At 42.3% G+C, this 20,451-nt stretch overlaps 1 protein-coding gene across 1 annotated transcript in view; it reads left to right on the forward strand.

Annotated features, from left to right (window-relative positions):
• Positions 1 to 20,451, forward strand: part of CUBN (cubilin) — a 639,217-nt gene that overhangs the window by 457,902 nt on the left and 160,864 nt on the right. Inside the window, exons 41-44 of the mRNA XM_029588764.1 lie at positions 1,489 to 1,635; positions 5,438 to 5,628; positions 6,719 to 6,902; positions 14,159 to 14,333. Coding sequence (XP_029444624.1) covers positions 1,489 to 1,635; positions 5,438 to 5,628; positions 6,719 to 6,902; positions 14,159 to 14,333 — 697 coding nt within the window. The remainder of the gene's footprint in view (positions 1 to 1,488; positions 1,636 to 5,437; positions 5,629 to 6,718; positions 6,903 to 14,158; positions 14,334 to 20,451) is intronic.

A 20,451-nucleotide genomic window follows, 5' to 3' on the forward strand; every position in this document is an offset into this window, starting at 1 on the left:
TAGATAGTTCACTATTCTCTCTTTCAGCAGAGACTCCATTACTTTTCCCACCACCGAAGTGAGGCTAACCGGCCTGTAGTTGCCAGCCTCCTCCCTGTTCCCACTCTTGTGAAGCGGGACCACCACCGCTCTTCTCCAGTCTCTCGGCACCACTCCCGTTTCTAGGGATCTATTGAACAGGTCACACAGCGGACCCACCAGAACATCTCTGAGCTCCCTCAATATCCTTGGATGAATCCCATCAGGCCCATGGCTTTGTCCACTTTCAGGTTCTTTAGCTCTTCCCACACATTTTCTACTGTAAAAGGATTTTCATCTATTCCACTTCCCTCCAGTTTCTTGTTGTGTAGAGATGGTCCTTCTCCAGGGTCTTCTTTAGTGAACACAGAGCTGAAGTATTCGTTTAATATTTCTGCCATTTCTTCGTCTGTCTCCACACATTGATCATTACCACCTTTCAATTTTACTATACCACTTTGGACCTTTCTCTTTTCGCTGATGTATCTGAAAAATGTTTTGTCACCATTTTTTATCTCCTTGGCAATCCTCTCTTCTGCTTGATTTTTTGCCAACTTGATTGTTTTCTTCGTCTCCCTCAGTTGATACAAATATTCTTCTTTGTGCTCCTCCCTTTGGAGGAGCACAAAGAATAAGAATATATAATGCCCTATCCTATGCTGCCGCTCCAGCATTTGAGCACAGCAAAGTGCCTAGATTTACAGATAATACAAGACTCATGATGGTTGTCTTTAAAGCCTGCCTCCCTATTTCATCCATTCTCCCCTTTTTTCTTTAAAAGAAATGGTAAAGTAAGGTGTGAGGGAACACTATTATCTAGTTGTTAGAAGTTAACTTGGTAGCAAGGCATCTGAAACAGAGATGGCCCCACTACATTATTTGGTGCTGAAAAGTCCAAAGAGTTAAGATGTATGGATATTTTAAAAATCTGTATAAAACTACATGAAGCAATAGCACTCATCTCTATCAAAGAATGCCAACATCAATAAAAGAGGTGTAAATCCATTAGAAATCTAATAATATACACAAACTTGATGTCAAGTAACTGTGTAGTGCAGTACAATTATCAGATGCCTCTTGCCTTGCAATGGGCCACATGCATTTTCACAGCATAGCACACATAATCATATCATGTATCAGTTCCTTAGCTCAAAACTTCAAAGCTGCAATCTAATTATAAATATGTCAACAAATTATACTTATTTTCAAAAAATATGCTGTTATGAACTCATCCAAATCCACTCAATGATCCTCTCAATATTAATTCAAACAAAGACCAGACACAGAGCTATGTTTAGAAGGACTCCACTGCCTTCTTCAGGGGTCACTAACAATCTTGAACAGAGCTTCTCGATAGGCAAATTTAAAAAATGATGCCTAATTGTATATTATTAAGTCTCTAATGGATTTACACCTTTCTTATCAATGTTGATATTTTGCAATCCTACTACATCTACTTTGTGGTTTTAGGAGACAATAACCTTGCTCCAGAACTGATCACTTTGTGTGGTAGAGAAGTTCCTGGACCTATCCGATCTACAGGGGATGCCATGTTCATTCGATTCACAACAGACTACAGCATCACTGGTGGAGGCTTTAATTCTTCGTACCATAAGGGTAAGCTCTAACTTGTTTTTTTAAATCTGTCAATAATATTCATCCTTTATCTGATTTGCAGAGGAAACATGGAAAAGAAATGGTTGCAGAATTCAGAGTAACAGTCAAGAGCAGTTACTTTAATATATATTTCTGAATGTATATTTCAAAATAGCACACATAGGAAACCTCCATATTGCTGCTGGATATTTGTCTTCTCTTTAGCATCCTTCTAGACAATCCAAATAACAGCTATTATGTGTATAAACAAGATAATCTGTTTCTTGTTTGCAAATAAATGTGATTTAGTGCCTTTCGATTTTAAGGAGAAATATTGGAATAGATCAATAGCATGCACAGGCTGTAATAAGTTAATCACTATTTGACATTAATTAATGCAAAAAGCACTTACTTCTTGGACTAGAGTCTTCTATAGATCTACCTAGTATACTCGTGTAGCATTTATCTATAAGCAAGGATTCAGTAGTGTGGTTGCCATGTTAGTCTACTTGAATGCTCGGAGATAAAGGTTAACAAAAAACTCCCAAAAAATAAGACAAAAATAAGGAAATACCTTTGTATTGGACTAACTTAAAGCATTTCTTGACTAGCTATCAGGAACTATTACTCCCTTCCTCAGTTTTGACTAGCTTTTGCTCACTTCCCCAGTCCCCCTGAGGGAGTAATAGCTCCCCAAAAGTAGTCCAGAAATGCATTGTTAGTTAGTTCAATAAAAAGGTATCACTTGTTTTTGTTAACCTATATTTCCATACATCAAGGATTCAGTTAATTTTTACTTTTTGTAAGTGAAATTATTCATTTACTTAAATGTAAAAGTATTATTTTCAAAGGTCAAAATAATAAGATCCTAGTGGTCCACATTCAAAAGGGTTTGTCTGGCTAAGTTTGGACTTAGCTATACAAAGTCCACTTTTTGAATTTCCCAAGTCATGGAATGGGTAAGTTTTAGCCAGTAAGTCATTATCTAGCTAAAATTTACATAAGAACATAAGATTTGCCATATTGGGTCAGTATCCTGTTTCCAACAGTGGCCAATCCAGGTCACAAGTTCCTGGCAAGATCCCAAAAGATCAATAGATTCCATGCTGCTTATCCCAGGGATAAGCAGTGAATTTCCCCCAAGTCTACCTTAATAATGGTTTATGGACTTTTCTTCCAGGAAGTTGTCCAAACCTTTTTTAAACTCACTTATAGCTTTTACCACATCTTCTGGCAATGAATTCCAGATACCAGATAAAGAGGTGGTGTGGGGAGGGTGGCTCAAACTTAACCACATTGCTGTGATATTCATTGCTACCTGGGTAAGTCTGGTCATCATAGAAAGCAGGTTTAAAGTTACCTGGATACATTTATTTATTTATTTATTTATTTATTTATTTATTTAAACGCTTTTATATACCGACAACCGTTTGCACATCGTGTCGGTTTACAAATAACTTAAAACCAGGGTATATATAGGCATAGCCTTTACATAGAACAGTGAACAAGTGTAAAACAGTAGTAAAACAAGTACTAAATAAATTTGGGGAGGGACTCAACAGGGAGCAACAAGGAAGGGATGGGGTGGGAAACAACAAGGAGGGGGTGAGGTTATATACAAGGCATTATAGATATGTACAATGTTGTTTCAGGCGATTGTTCGAGGGAGGGGAGAGGGAAAACAAGGAGGAGGTGGGGTTATATACAAGTCATCATAGATACGTACAATGTTGTTTCAGGGAGAGAAGACGGGAAACAGCAGGGGGGGCTGGGAAAAGGAGATGGCTATAACTTTACCTGGATAACTTTAAAACTACCCAGCTATATTAAGAATATAGCTGGGTAAGTTGAAAAATAAATCATTGCAGACCAGCATTGACCCGATTTCTGCTTCTGCAGACCCCCATAAGTTAAGACAAAGACTGTTTAGGCCTTAGTAGCCTGGTCACTAGGGATGTGCAGAGGGACGCCATACGTTGCATTCGTGATTTGGATTCGTCGGGGAGCAGATACGTTGCATTCGGCCATATGGCGCCCCGATGCGTTAATAAGGCAATTTCTATTCGTGTCCCAGCTAAAATTAAAATTAACTAAACCCCCCACCCTGCTGACCCCCCCCCCCAAGACTTACCAAAACTCCCTGGTGGTCCAGCGGGGAGTCCGGGAGCCATCCCCTGCACTCACACCCTCGATGCCGGTTTCATCATGGCGCCGATAACCTTTGTCACAGGGGCTACCGGTGCCATTGGTCAACCCCTGTCACATGGCCATCGGCACCATCTTGTGCTCCTACCATGTGACAGGGGCTGACCAATGGCACCGGTAGCCCCTGTGACATAGTATGGGCAAAGGCTATCGGCGCCATTTTGAGTACTGGCATCGGACGGCCGGCGTGCAGGAGGTCGCTCCGGGACCCCCGTTGGACCCACAGGGACTTTGGCCAGCTTGGGGGGGCCTCCTGACCCCACAAGACTTGCCAAAAGTCCAGCGGGGGTCCGGGAGCGACCTCCTGCACGCCGGCCGTCCGATGCCAGTACTCAAAATGGCGCTGATAGCCTTTGCCCATACTATGTCACAGGGGCTACCAGTGCCATTGATCAGCCCCTGTCACATGGTAGGAGCACAAGATGGCGCCGATGGCCATGTGACAGGGGCTGACCAATGGCACCGGTAGCCCCTGTGACAAAGGCTATCGGCGCCATGATGAAACCGGCATCGAGGGTGTGAGTGCAGGGGATGGCTCCCGGACCCCCCGCTGGACCACCAGGGAGTTTTGGTAAGTCTTGAGGGGGTTCAGGAGGGTGGGGGGCTTGTTTAAATTTGTATTTAGGTGGCCGTATAATTCGGCGAAGATTCATGTATTCGTGGGGAATCACGATACGTTTCACTTCCCCACGAATACTACAAATAGTGCAATATACGTTGCGGATCGCCAATACATCGAAAACGAATGCACACCCTTACTGGTCACTACTTCTGCTGCATAAAAATGTGGGCCCTTTCCACTGCTTAAATCTCTTTAAAGCCTTCTATTAGAACAACAGAAGGAGGAGAAGCTCCTAAATCCTCACCACCATGTAAAAATGTTTTGCAGCGGGAGCCACCATACTCCCTTGCACCAAGTACCTTTAAAAATGTTGTGTCTGATGCCTCCTCTCCCTTCTGCCCAAATTGAAAATGGCACACGTTGCCAATACCCCCCTTCTAGACCCCCCAAAGTACAACGCTTGCCAACACCCCTTCTCTCCCTATAAACACGATGTTGTACCTAAAGTGAATGAAAAGCCTAGCCGGGAGGAGGCAGATTTGGTTCTCCCAGCTAAGCATCCCATGTTTCTCTGAGAGTGAAGCTTTTAGTGTATGCTATCAGCCTTGCTGTCAGAGCAGTGCTGGATGCTCAGTGGACACAGGATGCTGGTGCTGCTCATTAGGAACAGAATCAGAATCTGTAGCTTGTGGTCTAGAAGACCCTGCTGTGGCAGAAGGAGACAGGGAAGGGGAACATCTGCCATGCTCTTCCCAGCTTACCCCAGGCTCATGAGAAGGACATTGTAAAAAAAGATGTACTTTTCCATATTTTTTATTAAATAAATGTATTTTACAAGATTTTCATAATTACAATTCTAATACATCCATGTAATTGAACTAAGATCTTCAGACACAGTCCTTTCTAGTAAAGATATCTTTAGATTATGAGACAAAAACAAACCATTTTGTACTGCTGAGTTTTATTGTTTTCCTATTGTGTCTGCACATGAAATTCATTAAATGTTTTAACTTCCCTTACTTTTTCTTTCTGCTTATCATTTCTCTTCTCTGTAAGGCTGTGGTGGCTATTTACACGCAAACAGGGGTCTGATCTCATCCCCCAATTATCCTCAGCTCTATGCTGCTAATCTCAACTGCACCTGGCATGCAGTGGTCACCAGTGGCTTCACTATTGCTGTCCATTTCCAGTCAGTATTCCAGGTCCAGAATTATGGTGTTTCTTGTAACAATGGAGACTACATACAGGTAAGTTCTTCAGTCTGTATGGAGTAACTCAGTCACTGAAAGCACCAATGTTGCCATCTTTAAAATTATTGCTGGATGTTTTGCTTTCCATGGCAAATCTTGGAGCACAGTGCAATGTTATACAGTGATAGGCAGCTTCGGTCCTGGAATGCCACAAATGGGTCTGGTTTTCAGGACATCCACCATGAATATGCATGAGATATATTTGCATACAATGGAGGCAGATCATGCAAATATACCTCATGCATATTCATGGTGGATATTAGAGATGTGAATCATGTCCTCGATCGTCTTAACGATCGATTTCGGCTGGGAGGGGGAGGGAATCGTATCGTCGCCGTTTGGGTGTTTAGAGTATCGTTAAAATCGTTAAAATCGTGAACCGGCACACTAAAACCCCCTAAAACCCACCCCCGACCCTTTAAATTAAATCCCCCACCCTCCCCCGAAATGCCTTAAATGACCTGGGGGTCCAGTGGCACACTAAAACCCCCTAAAACCCACCCCGACCCTTTAAATTAAATCCCCCACCCCAAATGCCTTAAATTACCTGGGGGTCCGTAGCGGCGGTCCGTAGCTTAAATTACCCCCGGGTCCGTAGCTAAATCGAGGGAAGGTCGAGCACAGGAAATCCAGCACACTGAATCGTGGTGTCTTCAGCCGGCGCCATTTTGCAAAATGGCCGCCGCAAAATGGCGGCGGCCATAGACCAATACGATTCGGCACAGGAGGTCATTCCGTACCCCCGCTGGACTTTTGGCAAGTCTTGTGGGGGTCAGGAGGCCCCCCCCAAGCTGGCCAAAAGTTCCTGGGGGTCCAGCGGGGGCTCTGGAGCGATCTCCTGCCACGAATCGTTTCCGTACGGAAAATGGCGCCGGCAGGAGATCGACTGCAGGAGGTCGTTCAGCGAGGGTCTGCTTGGGGGGGTCGTTCAGCGAGGGCCAGCTTGGGGGGGGCCTCCTGACCCCCACAAGACTTGCCTAACCTAACCTGAGATAGCAACCTAGCTCGTATAACTGTGCTGAAGCTCATTTGCTGAACCAGTGCAAGTTTTGCAGATGAGTTATATGTGTTAATCTTGTCTTTTTAGTTGCATAATGGACCAGATGACTCATCCCCTCCAGTGGGGCTCCGTGGTGGGAATGGCCGATTTTGTGGCAGCAGCCCCCCTTCTAGCATGCACACCACTGACAATCAACTGTTTGTTCGCTTCATCTCTGATGGAAACAATGAGGGCCAGGGTTTCCAACTGATGTATGAGGCTAAGAGCCTGGGTATGTAGCCATGTTTAACAAAAGCTTAAAAGAATAAATACAATTTGAAATAATATAGAAGCTGACTTTTGAAACCTAATGAGCTATGGATAAGCAATTTAAACCGGAGATGGAGAGACATTTCTGAACTATACAAAACGAATTACCTCAAGAAGACAACGATTCACTCATTCCTACATAGTAAGAGCATTTTCTGAGGGGAATCCAGAATGTTTTGTTAGGTCTTTGTATGAACAAATATTCAGTATGGGAATCTTCTCTCACTCAGGGGTTGATGTAAAGAAACCCATTCTAAGTATCACAGCTAAATTTTAGCACTGGTTTTGTTTTACCCAACTGGTAGAAACTCACGGAATGCAGTAAACTAATGGTATGCAAATGCCCCGTGAGCGAAAAAAAGCACACTAAATAGAAAAGTCATGCTTTTTTCACATGGATTGTTTGCAAGCCATTCAACAGCAAATCCACAGTAAAAAAAAAAAAAAGAAAAAGAAAAAGGAAGGTGTAAAACATAGGAATTAAAAAAAAAGCAGCAACAGGACAAATTGCTGGAAGCCAGAGAGACAAAGCAGAGAAATCACACGTGGAAGGAAAATGCTGACAGCCTTATCAGCCAAACAGAGAGCATGCCTCCTTCATGGTCCAGCCCAGAGATGGCAGGTGGAGGCAGGCTGCAGCTACCACTGGCAAACAGTGGGGAGGAGCCCACCTGGCCGAAAGTGCATGTTCCTTGCAGACACTACAGCCTGGCCTCAAGTAGATGCCCAAGATCCCTGTGCCAAAAAATTCCTTCTCACGACACCAACTATCCTAAAGGCATTGCTGTGGCACAGGGGAGAATGAGCGCTTTGTCTGTCCACATGGGTGCCTGCTGCTGCCTTCCAGTGCTGCCTCTCTTCATACTGCCTGCATAGATCAGTGCCATCCGTTTCTAACTGCTGCCACTGTCTTTCTTATATCCCACGAGAACCAGGCCAGGGGACAAGTCCTATCTACCTTGCTTTCCAGTTCGCTGCTATGCAGGAAGGTGACTAGTAGTAGGGCAGTCTGCTCTGCACGGTAGTGATGTGAGAAAATTGTGGTATTGGCAGCAGCAGATCCCAGTGGGTTCTCTTCAGCCCAGAGGCAAATATCGAGGGAAGTTTAATGCCTGCTAAGACCCAGGAGTTAAACTTCTCATGCTAAAAATATATGGACAAAGTTAGCTCGCTCCCTTGCATTGCGGGATAATAGCTAGAAAGCTCATTACCCTGCAATTTGCATTTGCATGCACAAATCCTAGTGCAGGTTCTACTACACATTTTAGTGCATGTTTTTTTCTTTGCAAAAAACCCTGTTATATACCAGGGTTAACTTTGCTCTAAAAAGTGAACCCTAAAACGTGGGTTTAACCCCACGCTACGGAGAGCTCACTTTATTAAATCGGCTCCTGTAATGGAACTTCAGTTATTTGAATCAATGTAAAATTTCAGAATGTGCAATGCATGCTATGGGACTATCATTCTTCTTCGGCTGTTTTCTCCAGACTGCTGCACAAAGTTGGAAAGTTGTATATTGTAGTGAGGATTAATAAATGTCAACATCTGCTCATAGCTGAAAGCAAAGGGAATCTGAGAGAAGGGAGAGAGATGGTGTCAGAAAGGACCAGAGCTTTGATTGTTGACAGGAGGTTTTTTGATTCTTGCAGAAAGTTTTGCCCACTAGGCCAGTTCACTGGGAAGGAACCCCAGCCAATGATCAATGGCGACAAATAGTGGTCAGATTTCGAGAACACGGATCTGAAGGGAGCCTTGATGCATGACTCCTGGCTGTGGATTGTTGTTGCAGTCACTGAGCTAAATGAGCTGGGACAGGAGAAAAATTGAGGAAATTAGTTAAAAAACCCTAACAGGAGCTATTGAAAAAGGTTAAAAGCTTTCATGCAGCATGGATGCTATTTAAAATCACCATCTTGAAGCCCAGTTTAGATATATTCCAAGCATTAAAACAGGTAAGCAGTAAGACTACATAACTACCAGCATGGTGAGGTAAAAGAGGACATATTTCAAAAGTTGGAAGATGGATCCAAATCTGTAGAAAATAGGAAAGAGCATAAGTACTGGCACGTTAGATGGAAAGCATTACTAAGGCAAGTCAAAAGAGAATTTAAACAGGAGCTTGCCGGAGAGGCAAAAACTCAAATAAGAATTTTTTCAAGTATATTTGCAGCAATAAGCCTGTGAGGGAGTTGATTAAAGGGGGGCACACAGGGAAGACAAGGCCTCAGCAGAAGAACAAAATGTATTCTTTTGAGTTGGTATTTACTGAGGAAGGTGTTGGGCAGATACCTATGCCAGAAAGATTCTTTGAGGGTTATATTCAGAGTAACTGAATCATATCATGATGAACCAGGAAAATATAATAGAACAAATCCACAAACTAAAGAGTAACAAATTACCAGGACTGGATGGTATACAGTTCTCAAAGAACTCAAAAATGAAATGCAGACTAGAGATGTGCAGCAGGGATGGATGTGTCCCATTCGGTATTCGTATTCGTCGGGGCCCAAATCCGTTGCATCCATTCTCGGGGGACCCTGATCCGTTCATTAGTTACATATGTATTTGTTTCCAAACCCCCCCCCCCATCCCAACCCTTTAAATTTAATTAACTACAACCCCCCATCCTCCTAGCCCCCCCCCCCCCCAAAGACTTGCCAAAAGTCCCTGGTGGTCCAGCAGGGGCCCTGGAGTGATCTCCTGCACTCAGGCCGTCGGCTGCCAGTATTCAAAATGGCACTGATAGCCTTTGCCCTTACTATGTCACAGGGGCTACTGGTACCATTGGTTGGCCCCTGTCACATGGTAGGAGCACAAGATGGCGCCGGCCGTCCATTGCTCCTACCATGTAACAGGGGCCGATCAATGGCACTGGTAGCTCCTGTGACATAATGAGGGCAAAGATTATCGGTGCCATTTTGAATACCGGCAGCCGACAGCCCGAGTGAAGGAGATCGTTCCAGGACCCCCGCTGGACCACCAGGGACTTTTGGCAAGTCTTGGGGGAGTCAGGAGGGTGGGGGGTTTATTCGTTAGTGATACGTTGTATTCGTGGGGATTCGCCATAAGTTTCGTGACCCCCACGAATACAACGAATATGGCATATACGTTGCGTATTGCCAATATGTTGCAAACGAATGCACACCCCTAATGCAGACTTATTACTAATAATCTCTAACTTCTCATATAAATCAGTTATGGTAACAGAGGACTGGAGGATGATCAACATGATGCACATTTTTAAAAAAAGGCTCCAGGGGAGATCCAGGAAACTACAGATTGATGAACCTGATGTTGATGTTAGGCAAAATGGTAGAAGCTATTCTGAAGAAACAAATTACTGCTTATCTGTATAGACAGAAACTGAGTCAGAGCCAACATGGATTTAGCCAAGGGAAATCTTGCCTTATAAATCTGTTTGGGGGTTTTTTAAGGAGATATCAAACATGTTCCAAGGGTGAGTCAGCAGATAGTGTGTATCTGGATTTTCAGAATGTATTTGACAAAGTCCCTATAAGAGACTCATCAGGAAATTAAAAAGTCATGGGCTAGGAGATAATATATTGTGGACTGATAACTGGTTAAGGATAGGAAGCAGAAAGTAGGATTGAATGGTCCTTACTCTCAATGTAAACAATGGAGTATCTCAGGGATCTGTACTGGGTCTGATAATTTTTAATGTATTTATAAATGATCTGGAAAAGGGGGTGAAGGATGAGGTGATCAAAATTATTCAAAGTTGTTAATTCACACTCAGATTGTGAGAAATTGCAAAAGGAACTTATGAGACTTGGGGATTGAGCATCGAAGTGCAGATGAAATTTAAAGTGAGCAAGTGCAAAGTGATTATTATAATCATCATCTATTTATTTATTTATTTGCCGTCAATCTGGGACACAAGCTTGGCGGGTTACAGTAGAGTTAAAATACAAATACATAGCATATAGTTAAATCATACATTAAAATGTAAGTACAAATCTGCATCTAGAAATAAAATATAATAGATAATCAAATTTCAAGCTATATTCCATCTATGTTGACCTATGACTGCTATCCTTTATCTAGGATGATTATAAGGATCAATAATCTAAACTATAGCTACACAATGCTGGGTACCATATTAGACAACACCACCCAGGAAAAGGATTTTGGACAATACTTTGACATTTTCAGCCCAGTGTACAACAGTGGTCAAAAAACAAATCGAATATTAGGCATTAGGAAAGAAATGGAAAATAAAACAGAGGATGTCATAATGCCTCTGTATTGATCCATGGTGCAACTGCACCTTGAATATTGTATGTAGTTCTGTCGCCCCATATTTAAAAATATGTAGCAGAACTAAGAAAGGTGCAGAGAATGCTGACTAAAATGATAAAGGGAATAGAAAGGATAAATAGGTTAGGCCTTTTTAGCCTAGAAAAGAGATGGGCGAGAGGAATTATGATAGATGTCTATAAAATTATGAATAAAGTAGAATGATTAAATAAGGAATGGTTATTTACCCTTTCAGATAATACTAGGAGTAGAGGACACCCCATGAAGCAAATAGGCAGCACATTTAAAATAAATCAGAAAACTGTGGAACTTGTTGCCAGAGGATATGGTCAAAGCAGTTCGACTAGCTGGTTTTAGACTAGTTTCTCTAAAGCAGGTCTAAAGGTATCCAGCAGCTAAGTTATAGGGTCATTCATCAAAATATGTGGAGGGGAGAGAGAGAGAGACTATCTATGAGGCCTTCCTAGTACGAAAGTATTTATTTCTCTATAGGAGGGCCATCTGATAGGTCGAGGTGAGGTATTGGTGGTAGTTTAGGGGCTAGTTTCGCATGTAGAGTGCAACGTATGAACAGCACAGTACACCTTGGTGAAGATTTGACATCATTTGGAGTGAGGAAAGTCTCACAAAGATTACATTTCTACTATGTTCTCTCACCCTAGCTTGCAGTAATTCTAAAATTTCCCTAAACACACCCCTTTTTCTTAACACATGTTGTTATGAATGCATTTTGATGAATCTAGGGGTTAGTCAGATAACTTTGGAATTCCCCAGAATTCCTCTTTTTTTATCTACCTAAACTATAACCAGATAATAACTTTTAATAAGTGACTGAACGTTGCAAAATTTGCCATTTTGATGGGCAATTTGTAAGCTATCCATCTAAATGGCTTTGACTATTGACCTCTTGGTAAATTAGCATGCACTGAAGTTCAGCACACAGTTTCTTCTCACTTCTAATTGCATTGGGTCCCTAGTTAGTGCTGCTGCGTCAAGTGGTCTGATCAGATTAAACATATTCAGAGGATATGAGCAGAAACAGGGGATCAATAGTTCAGACACAGCTGCTGAATATTAAATATATCGCATGGGGTACATTTTCAGCCACTGGCCAGCCTGCAAGATTTCTCTCTTCTTGTATTTTATTGCTTATAGTATTTCATTTTCAACCTCACACTTTTACTTTCCTCCTTTCTTCGTTTTTGCCTTTCGCTTCCCTCTTGAGCCTCAGAGAGAAGGAGAGTTAGAGCAGTCTGGACAGTGACATTTCAACAACTAATTTACAGATAAAGAGGAAAGGACACCAATGCTTGAAAAAAAGAACTCAGCTCTTTGTTTCCAGAAATGATTGAAACGCTTCAAAGGGCAACGCCTTGACAAAAACATGAATCATGCACTTCCCCCATGGAAAATGAAACGCCTTACAGTTCTATTTTTCTGCAAAAGTAATTTCAATTAACAATTCAGGAACCTTTTATACAATAAGGCCTATTGTGCTCAAACATGAAGCCTGCAACTCTGGCACGGTTAAATAATTCTGCTTTATCTCTGCTGGTTACAGTAACTTTGTCACGGTTCTCTGCAGTGGAATGCTGGTGGCGTAGTAACAAATGTAAAAAACCAAAACTTGCTTCCCCATCCATGGAAGATCTGCCTCTCCCCCTCCCCCTCTTTCTCTCTCTCCACTCCCTCCCCTTCTTGCTTGAGATTCTGAATCCTTGGAATGGTTTCTTGAATTGGACCTGATTACAGTTTCCTTTTCTCGGGAAACTGCTTTCTTTTTCTCGGGAAACTGCTTTCTTTTTCACCAAAAACCTGTTAAAGCAGAGCAAACCCAGAACAGATCACTGGATTTGATATAGCAATGCCAACTAAAATAAAGCTGTTTCTGAAATTTATTTATTTATTTTTTTTACCAGCGGTTTCAGAAAATAATATGCCTTAGTATTAAACTTCTCTAAGTTCAGCCATTCTTCTGTTACCATGTGACAAGGATGAAAATGTTAGACCTTGAGAGAAATAAGAAAAGGATTAACAGAAATAACTTTGTGTGTTGTGCTTGGTTTATTTCTAATTTATACAGGAATTTACAAAACTGTTTTCTGTCATTCCTAGAATATTTTTTTTATCACTATCCTTAAAATATCTATTATAATATTTCTGCTTCTATATAGGAAGAAGTGATCAGAGTCTATTTACAGATGCATATTTTGTTAAGGCCCTTATAACATGATGGACATATTGAAATACAAAGCAGTTTCTCCCTTCTGTGAGCATAGAAAAGTGTTTAGTTAATCTCTTCCATTGCTGCCAGGCTCAGGAATAAGTATTAACTGGATTTGTGACAATATTGGATTTTAAATTCATCAGATTGTTGCCGGAGGCATTCGTTCTGTCTAGTTCTCTCTTCGTTGACCTTCCAACCTCTCCCCGCCTATCAATAAAATGAATTTGTTTAAAAATGCAGCAGCCATACCCCTTAATCGATTTCAATCAATAGCGGGACTGATCCTGCAGTTCTCATTTTTATTTACCACTTCCCTCAATAACTCGTTCCGACGTATTTCCTTTGCTTAGACCAGAGGTTCAGTTCAGCAAACTCTCTAATCCCATTTCCCTCTGTTCTCCCTTTTGCTTCAGTTCAAGAGCTTGCCCTATATTTTTGTAAATGTCCTTAGGGAAGTAGTCCCAGTAAATTAGAGTCAGATAGAGCTGCCTCCTAAAGACAACGTATTTGCTGTTCACCATTTTTTTCCTAAATAGCTGCTCACCTCTCCGTACTGTAGTTAATTCTTTTCATCTTTCTTTTACCCACATCATGTTTTAAGTAATTATTCCGTAATGGTGCTCTGGGAAAAATGCCCAGATGATAATAAGAGATAAAGATCCATTACTTTTAGCATGTTGTATGTAAAGTGTTTTCTCTCTATTTCCTCATAGCATGTGGCGGGAATATTTACGTCAGTGATTCCAACCCTACTGGATACGTAACTTCTCCAAACTATCCAAACAACTACCCTCAAAGCTCAGATTGCATCTGGACCATTACCGTTCCTAACGGAGAGGCTGTACAGCTCAACTTTACAGATCAGTTTGAAATTGAATCTTCACCCAAGTAGGTTTCTTCATATTTCTTTGGGAAGTGTTAGTTTTTGAAACAGTGCTGGGCATATAGTTCTGCAGAGGGAAGGTCATTTTTAAAGGCATCTCTGGGGGTAAAACAGTGCTTTGCCTGTGGAAATCACCCATTATAAAACTGAACCACCCAATATATGAATAAACTTAGGTGGGTATGTCATGCATGCGGGTAGGCTTACCTGGACTGAGTAGAAGCATTCCCAGGATAGGGCTGGGGACGAGGTTGTACTTACGAACATATTCTTGACAAATTTCTGCACACAGAATAGCAGGTGAAATTCTGTGTGGGTACATTTGGTAGGATCATTTTCAAAGCCAACATAATGTGTGCAAGCTCCCTTTGGAAACTGGTGTAACTTGTGTGCATATACTGTCAAAGTTACATGGACTGATACAAAATTATCCCCTCAGTATGTTACATCATTTCATTGTAATATTTTTATTTAGCCAGCATATGTAATGCATAGTAGAGTTGTTTGGTAGTTAATTTGTTTCCAGAGAAAGCTAGATTCTTGGCAGATTCTGTTACTTTTTATTGGGCCAACATATAAATTGTCTAGAGATGATGTACATGAACTTTCAAGACCACATAGATCCTTAGATGTGTCCCACATGATCTCGAACACCCATGGATAAGTCTTACGTTGATCAGCAGATGGTATCATACTATGCAAGGAATCTAGACTTAATCAAGATTGTGACTGGGTGGTAATTGTTAACATGGAATATAAGTCTTCAGTTTGCTGTAACACACCACTGTGCTGCTTTGAGATATATCAAAGCATCGCTGGAAAGTAAAATCCTTGGAAGCATGCTGTAACATCAGAGTATACTGTACCATGGCACCACTGTATATTATTTTACTGTTTCATTATATATATATGTGCATGTCAGAGAGAGACTGTAAAATTTATGTGGATACTTTACATGGAAAACACGATGGAATCAGTTCGCTAAAGGGCATTGTTTTTGTGTGGTTATCACATTTAAACATGCAAAAATAATGCCCATAATAAACTTTGGCATACCGCAGCATTCACTAAGGCCACAGTGTGCAAATGAGCACCACGATTCCCTATGCTAACCAGGCATACTGGGCTGATTAATGTGGGGAAAGGGGACATGTGGGGTTTCTTCCTTAGTGGCCTCTGATCCTTATACAAAGACCCCTTCTGCACTCTCCCCTTGCTGGCCCCATGATTATTTTCAAAGCACCCCCCTACACAAATCTTCTATGATCCTTTTACACAGCATCCCTCCAGTCTTCCTAATTACTAATCCCACCAGTCTTTTTACAAAGAATCCCCTTCCTCTAGATCCCCAACTTGCATCCCTTTTTTGGTCTCAAGGCCTGCCCAGTCCACATCTACCCTAGCAACAGGAAGAAACAAACTTAACTCCTGCCAGCTCCAGCATTGTTTTCAGGAGTGCCAATTAGTGGTGCTGAGTACTGTGACCCATACATGGGGAGGGGGAGGGAACCACTCAGGTGACATGGGGGGGGGAGTTATATTAGGATTGAGGTATCAGGAAGGGGGAAAGGACAGGATGAATCACTTTTTTAAAGGAACAAAGGCATCTGTAACGGAGTAGGAAGTGAGGGTTTGGGGAAAGGACTGCATTACCAGGTTAGATGCTGTAGGTTAATGTTTCCTAGCTCTCTCCAGGAGGCACACCTATCCAGTTGTATTTTCATGATTGCCACAATGAATATGCATGAAATATATTAGCAAACCCTTGATCTCCAATGTATGCAAATCTGACTTATGAATATTCATAGTAAATACCCTGACTGGCTATAGGTGTGTCTCCAGGAGAGGGTTGAGAAACATCACCAGTGCTAAATTGATAGGGCCGGATTTTAAAAGGCTTACGGGCATAAGGTACGCGCGTAACCCTTTTAAACCCCCCCTGTGCGCGCCGAGCCTATATTGCATAGGCTTCTGGCACGCGTAAGTCCAGGGGCTTTCTTGGGGTGGACGTGTCGGGGGGCATGATGCGGCGGCGTGTCATCGGGGGGCGCGTCATCAGGGGCATGACGTGGTCGGCGCATCATCCGGGGGTGTGGCCGCGGCCTCCAGACCAGCCCCCAGACCGGAACATGGCGCGGAAGCCAGCCCGGTGCACGCAAAGTTACGCCTGCTTCAAGCAGGCATAACTTGTGCGACAGAGGTAGGGGGGTTTTTAGATAGGGCTGGGGGTGGGTTAGGTAGGGGAAGGGAGGGGAAGGTGGGGGGAGGTGGAAGGAAAGTTCCCCCCGAGGCCGCTCCGATTTCGGAGCGGCCTCGGGGGGAACGGGCAGTGCGCGCAGGGCTCGGCGCACAAGTTGCACAAATGTGCACCCCCTTGTGCGCGCCAACCCCGGATTTTAGAAGATAGGCGCGGTTATGCACGTATCTTATAAAATCCGGCGTACTTTTGTTCACGCCTGGTGCGCAAACAAAAGTACGCGCTCGCGCTGTGTTTTAAAATGTACCCCACTGTGAATAATGTGATCATTAACGTACTTGTAAACAGGTATTTTGCATATCTTAATGATAGTGCACATTAGTGGCTTAGCTCATATGAGGTAATTTTGTAACACCACATATAAATTAGCCTGAAAATACATGCATAAATTACACCAATTTTCAAAGAGGACTTGCATACATAAGTCTGCTTTGAAAACTCCCCCTAAATCTGCCTGCAAAAGCTACACCTGCTAAAGCATCTGCAAAAATGTTCTTGGAACCCAACATGCATACTTATTAAAATTCAGAGGTATGCGCATAAGTACGAATCCCTCCCGAACTCTGCCCCTAGGAACACCTTCGCTCAATCCGGGTAGACTGATGCACAAACACGACATGCACGTATAGGTTTACCCATATATCCAGCAGACAATTTAGACTACAACCCACTTATGCGGGCAACACAGCATTTTACCCACAAAAATGCCTTTGAGAATTACCCTCCCTATAAAATTAAGTCGTGATGTAGTATATTACACATGCCATGATTCAACACGGGCAGGAATTGCCTCAATTCCAGCTCCAGGCAGGCTTTGAGTTTTATTTTTTCTGTTGGGAATCTTTAAAGTATGGCTGGAACAGCAGAATAAAGTTACATTTGAATTATTCATCAGTGGATAGATAGTTGCAGCAATATACGATATATGTACACACACATTAATGAAGGACACTGCCAGTGTGCCACCAGGGTCAGTGCCACAAATCTCACAAGGCAATCTATCCTGATTTCTTGTCTCTAATTTGTAGTAGTTGAAGAAAAAATTTGAGTACAAGCAACTACAGAAGTTGATCCTGTCACTCTTGATAGCTGCATTACGTAAAAGGGTAATACTGGTAGTTAGCAGAATAGATGGCAGAATCAGCTCAAAGGGCTTAAAAAAAAATAAACCAACAACATTCCTTCTAGTCTTTGTCCATATACCCTTCAGGAATATTGACAACTGCATCTTCCACTAATACTAGTATGGCAGCTGGTTATTCCCCACAGAGAATCCTATGCCAAAATTACCACCATCATCAGCACCATCACAAAAACAGCAATGTCAGTCTTGTGCTGGGGCCGATGCAATTATGTGCGCCGAAAGTGGGTGCTGACTTTTCATGCCCGCTTTTTTAACACACGCATGGTGCTCGCAAGGGGAGCGCTATGCAATATGGAAATTAGGGAGGTCACACTAGGAAGGAGGTGCTAGGTTTGCCTGCGCAACCTTAGCACCTCCTTCCTAACGCGACCCGCTGCGGATGCTGGTTATGAAGACCGTCACCGGTAAACTCTGCCTCGGTTTTCATAACCTGCCTGTCTGCCAGTAATAAAAATGGCCACCGAGTTTATCGGCAGCCATTTTCATTACTGGCAGACAGCCGGTTATGAAAACCGAAGTCTTCCTAACTCGGTGGTCTGCCGAGTTATTTTATTTTACTTTTTTTTACTGTTCTGTAGAGATGTGCATTCGTTTTTGCCGAATTGGAAAATTGCAACGAAATTGTCCAATTCGGCATGTTTCAGGGAGCCTGAAAAAAATCAGGATTTTCCTGTTTTTTCGCAAAAATTCGTTTTTCCGATTAGTGCGCACTAACGGGAGTCAGTGCGCGCTAACTCCTCGTTAGTGCGCACTAACAAAAACTAACAAAAAATAACAAAGTAACAAAAAATAACAAAATCTAACGGTTTTTGTTAGTGCGCGCTAACAGGAGTTAGTTAGTGCGCGCTAACTCCCCATTAGTGCGCGCTAACAGGAGTTAGCGCGCACTAACGGGGAGTTAGCGCGCACTAACTAAAAATCGATTTTTCGCGAAAAAAAAGACCCGAACCTAAAAAAAAAAGACAATTTCCATGGCGGCCGAAAAACAAAGAACGACACGAACACAAAAAACGATGCACATCTCTACTGTTCTGTACTTCTTTTTCTGCTGTTCTGTACTTCTTTTCAATGTGCTCAGCTATTAACGCCTGCTCCAGGCAAGCGTTAATATCTGAGCGATAAATGTGTGTCTGAGACGCACATTTATCTTTTTGCAAACAGAGTGAATGAGTAATAGGCTCATTCAAATGCATTTGCATATGATGAGCGCTATCTCATTCACGCCGCGTCGGATGCGCGTTAAATAGGCACTAATCCCCCTATTGCTTTAGGGGTGGATTAGCGCCTATTTATCCCGTGTCCAACTGCAGGTTATACAGTGCGCTCGGCCCCTCTGTGAGGCAAAATGATAAGCTGTCGTATTTATATTAGCACTGATAACACTATTAGGGGAAGAGAGAAAGAAAGGATATGCTAAAAGCATTCAAACACCTCAAAGGTATAAATAATACATAAGAAGAAAATCCTTTCAAGAGGTCATGATATGAGATTCCAAGGTAGTAGATTCAGAAGTGACATTAGAAAATATTTCTTTACCAAAAGGATGGTAGATTCATGGAATGGCCTCCCAGTGGAGTTTATAAAGTCAAAAGCAGTAACAGAGTTTAAAAGGACTTAGATTAGTGTGAAAGGAGGGAAAGGAATCATGGGGAGTCAAAAGGAAGAGAGAGAGAGGTAGAAGAGGGGGTGCATAGGGGAAGAGAGGTGAGGAGAGAGAAAGAGAAAAGGTGGGGGGAGGGAAAGAGAGAGAGAGAGAGAGAGACCAAAGGGGGGGCATGGGACAGAGAGAGAGGGGGATGGGTATGGGAAAGTACTTGGTTTCCTTGCTGCCTCCCCCCAACTAAAAGGGCATTTTTATGCCTCTGCCCTCTAATCAGTCACGTTTTCAGGCTATCCACAATGAATATGCATGAGCTAGATTTGCATACCCTGCCTCCATTGTATATAAATCTATCTTATGCGTGTTCATTATGGATGTCCTAAAAACTTAGCAGGGTAGAGTGTATTCAGGGTCAGGATTAGAAACCTCTGCTTTATGAGATGGGACAAAAAAGAAACTTTGGCAGAGTAGATGGGCCTTATGGTTCTCATCTGCCATCATATTCTCTGTTTCTTTGTTTCAGAATTAAAAGAAAAAAATAAGGATCAGTCCCCTGGCTCCTCAGGCCATAGTGCAGGAAATTCAAATTTAAGTCTCCTGCCAGACAGGGTCAGCTAAGGTCAGGTGCATTTTGATGGTAATGTGTTTAGCCCTAGGGCAGAAGGAATTTAGTTATTCTGATTCTGCTGAAAAGTCATTATAATTTTGATAGCACGGAGAGGAAGGCAACACAACCTAAAACTGAGAAGCAGCATGTAGCACTAGGGCAAGACTATTAAGACAAAAGACAGGAGAAAATGAACATGACAGTCAGGACTCTTCTTTTGAGATATAATTATTGATTATATATTTGAGAAGTGCTATCAATATTCCTTGAAGAAGACCCTACAAATTTAGTCAGAACACAAGACATGCAAATATTAACATCTTCTTACAAGCAAACTCCATGAGCACAGAACCAATGGTCATCCAACATCAACTTTGCTTGACCAACCACATCATCCAGATGTTTGATCTCAGATTCCTGAAACAAGTATTATTTTCTCAGATTAGTCAAGGCATATCCTAAAAAGGAGGCCAGCAAAAGCACTTTAAGGATGTCCTCATGGCTTACAAAAAGAA

This window comes from Rhinatrema bivittatum, chromosome 2, assembly GCF_901001135.1.
Source record: "Rhinatrema bivittatum chromosome 2, aRhiBiv1.1, whole genome shotgun sequence".
NCBI lineage: Eukaryota > Metazoa > Chordata > Amphibia > Gymnophiona > Rhinatrematidae > Rhinatrema > Rhinatrema bivittatum.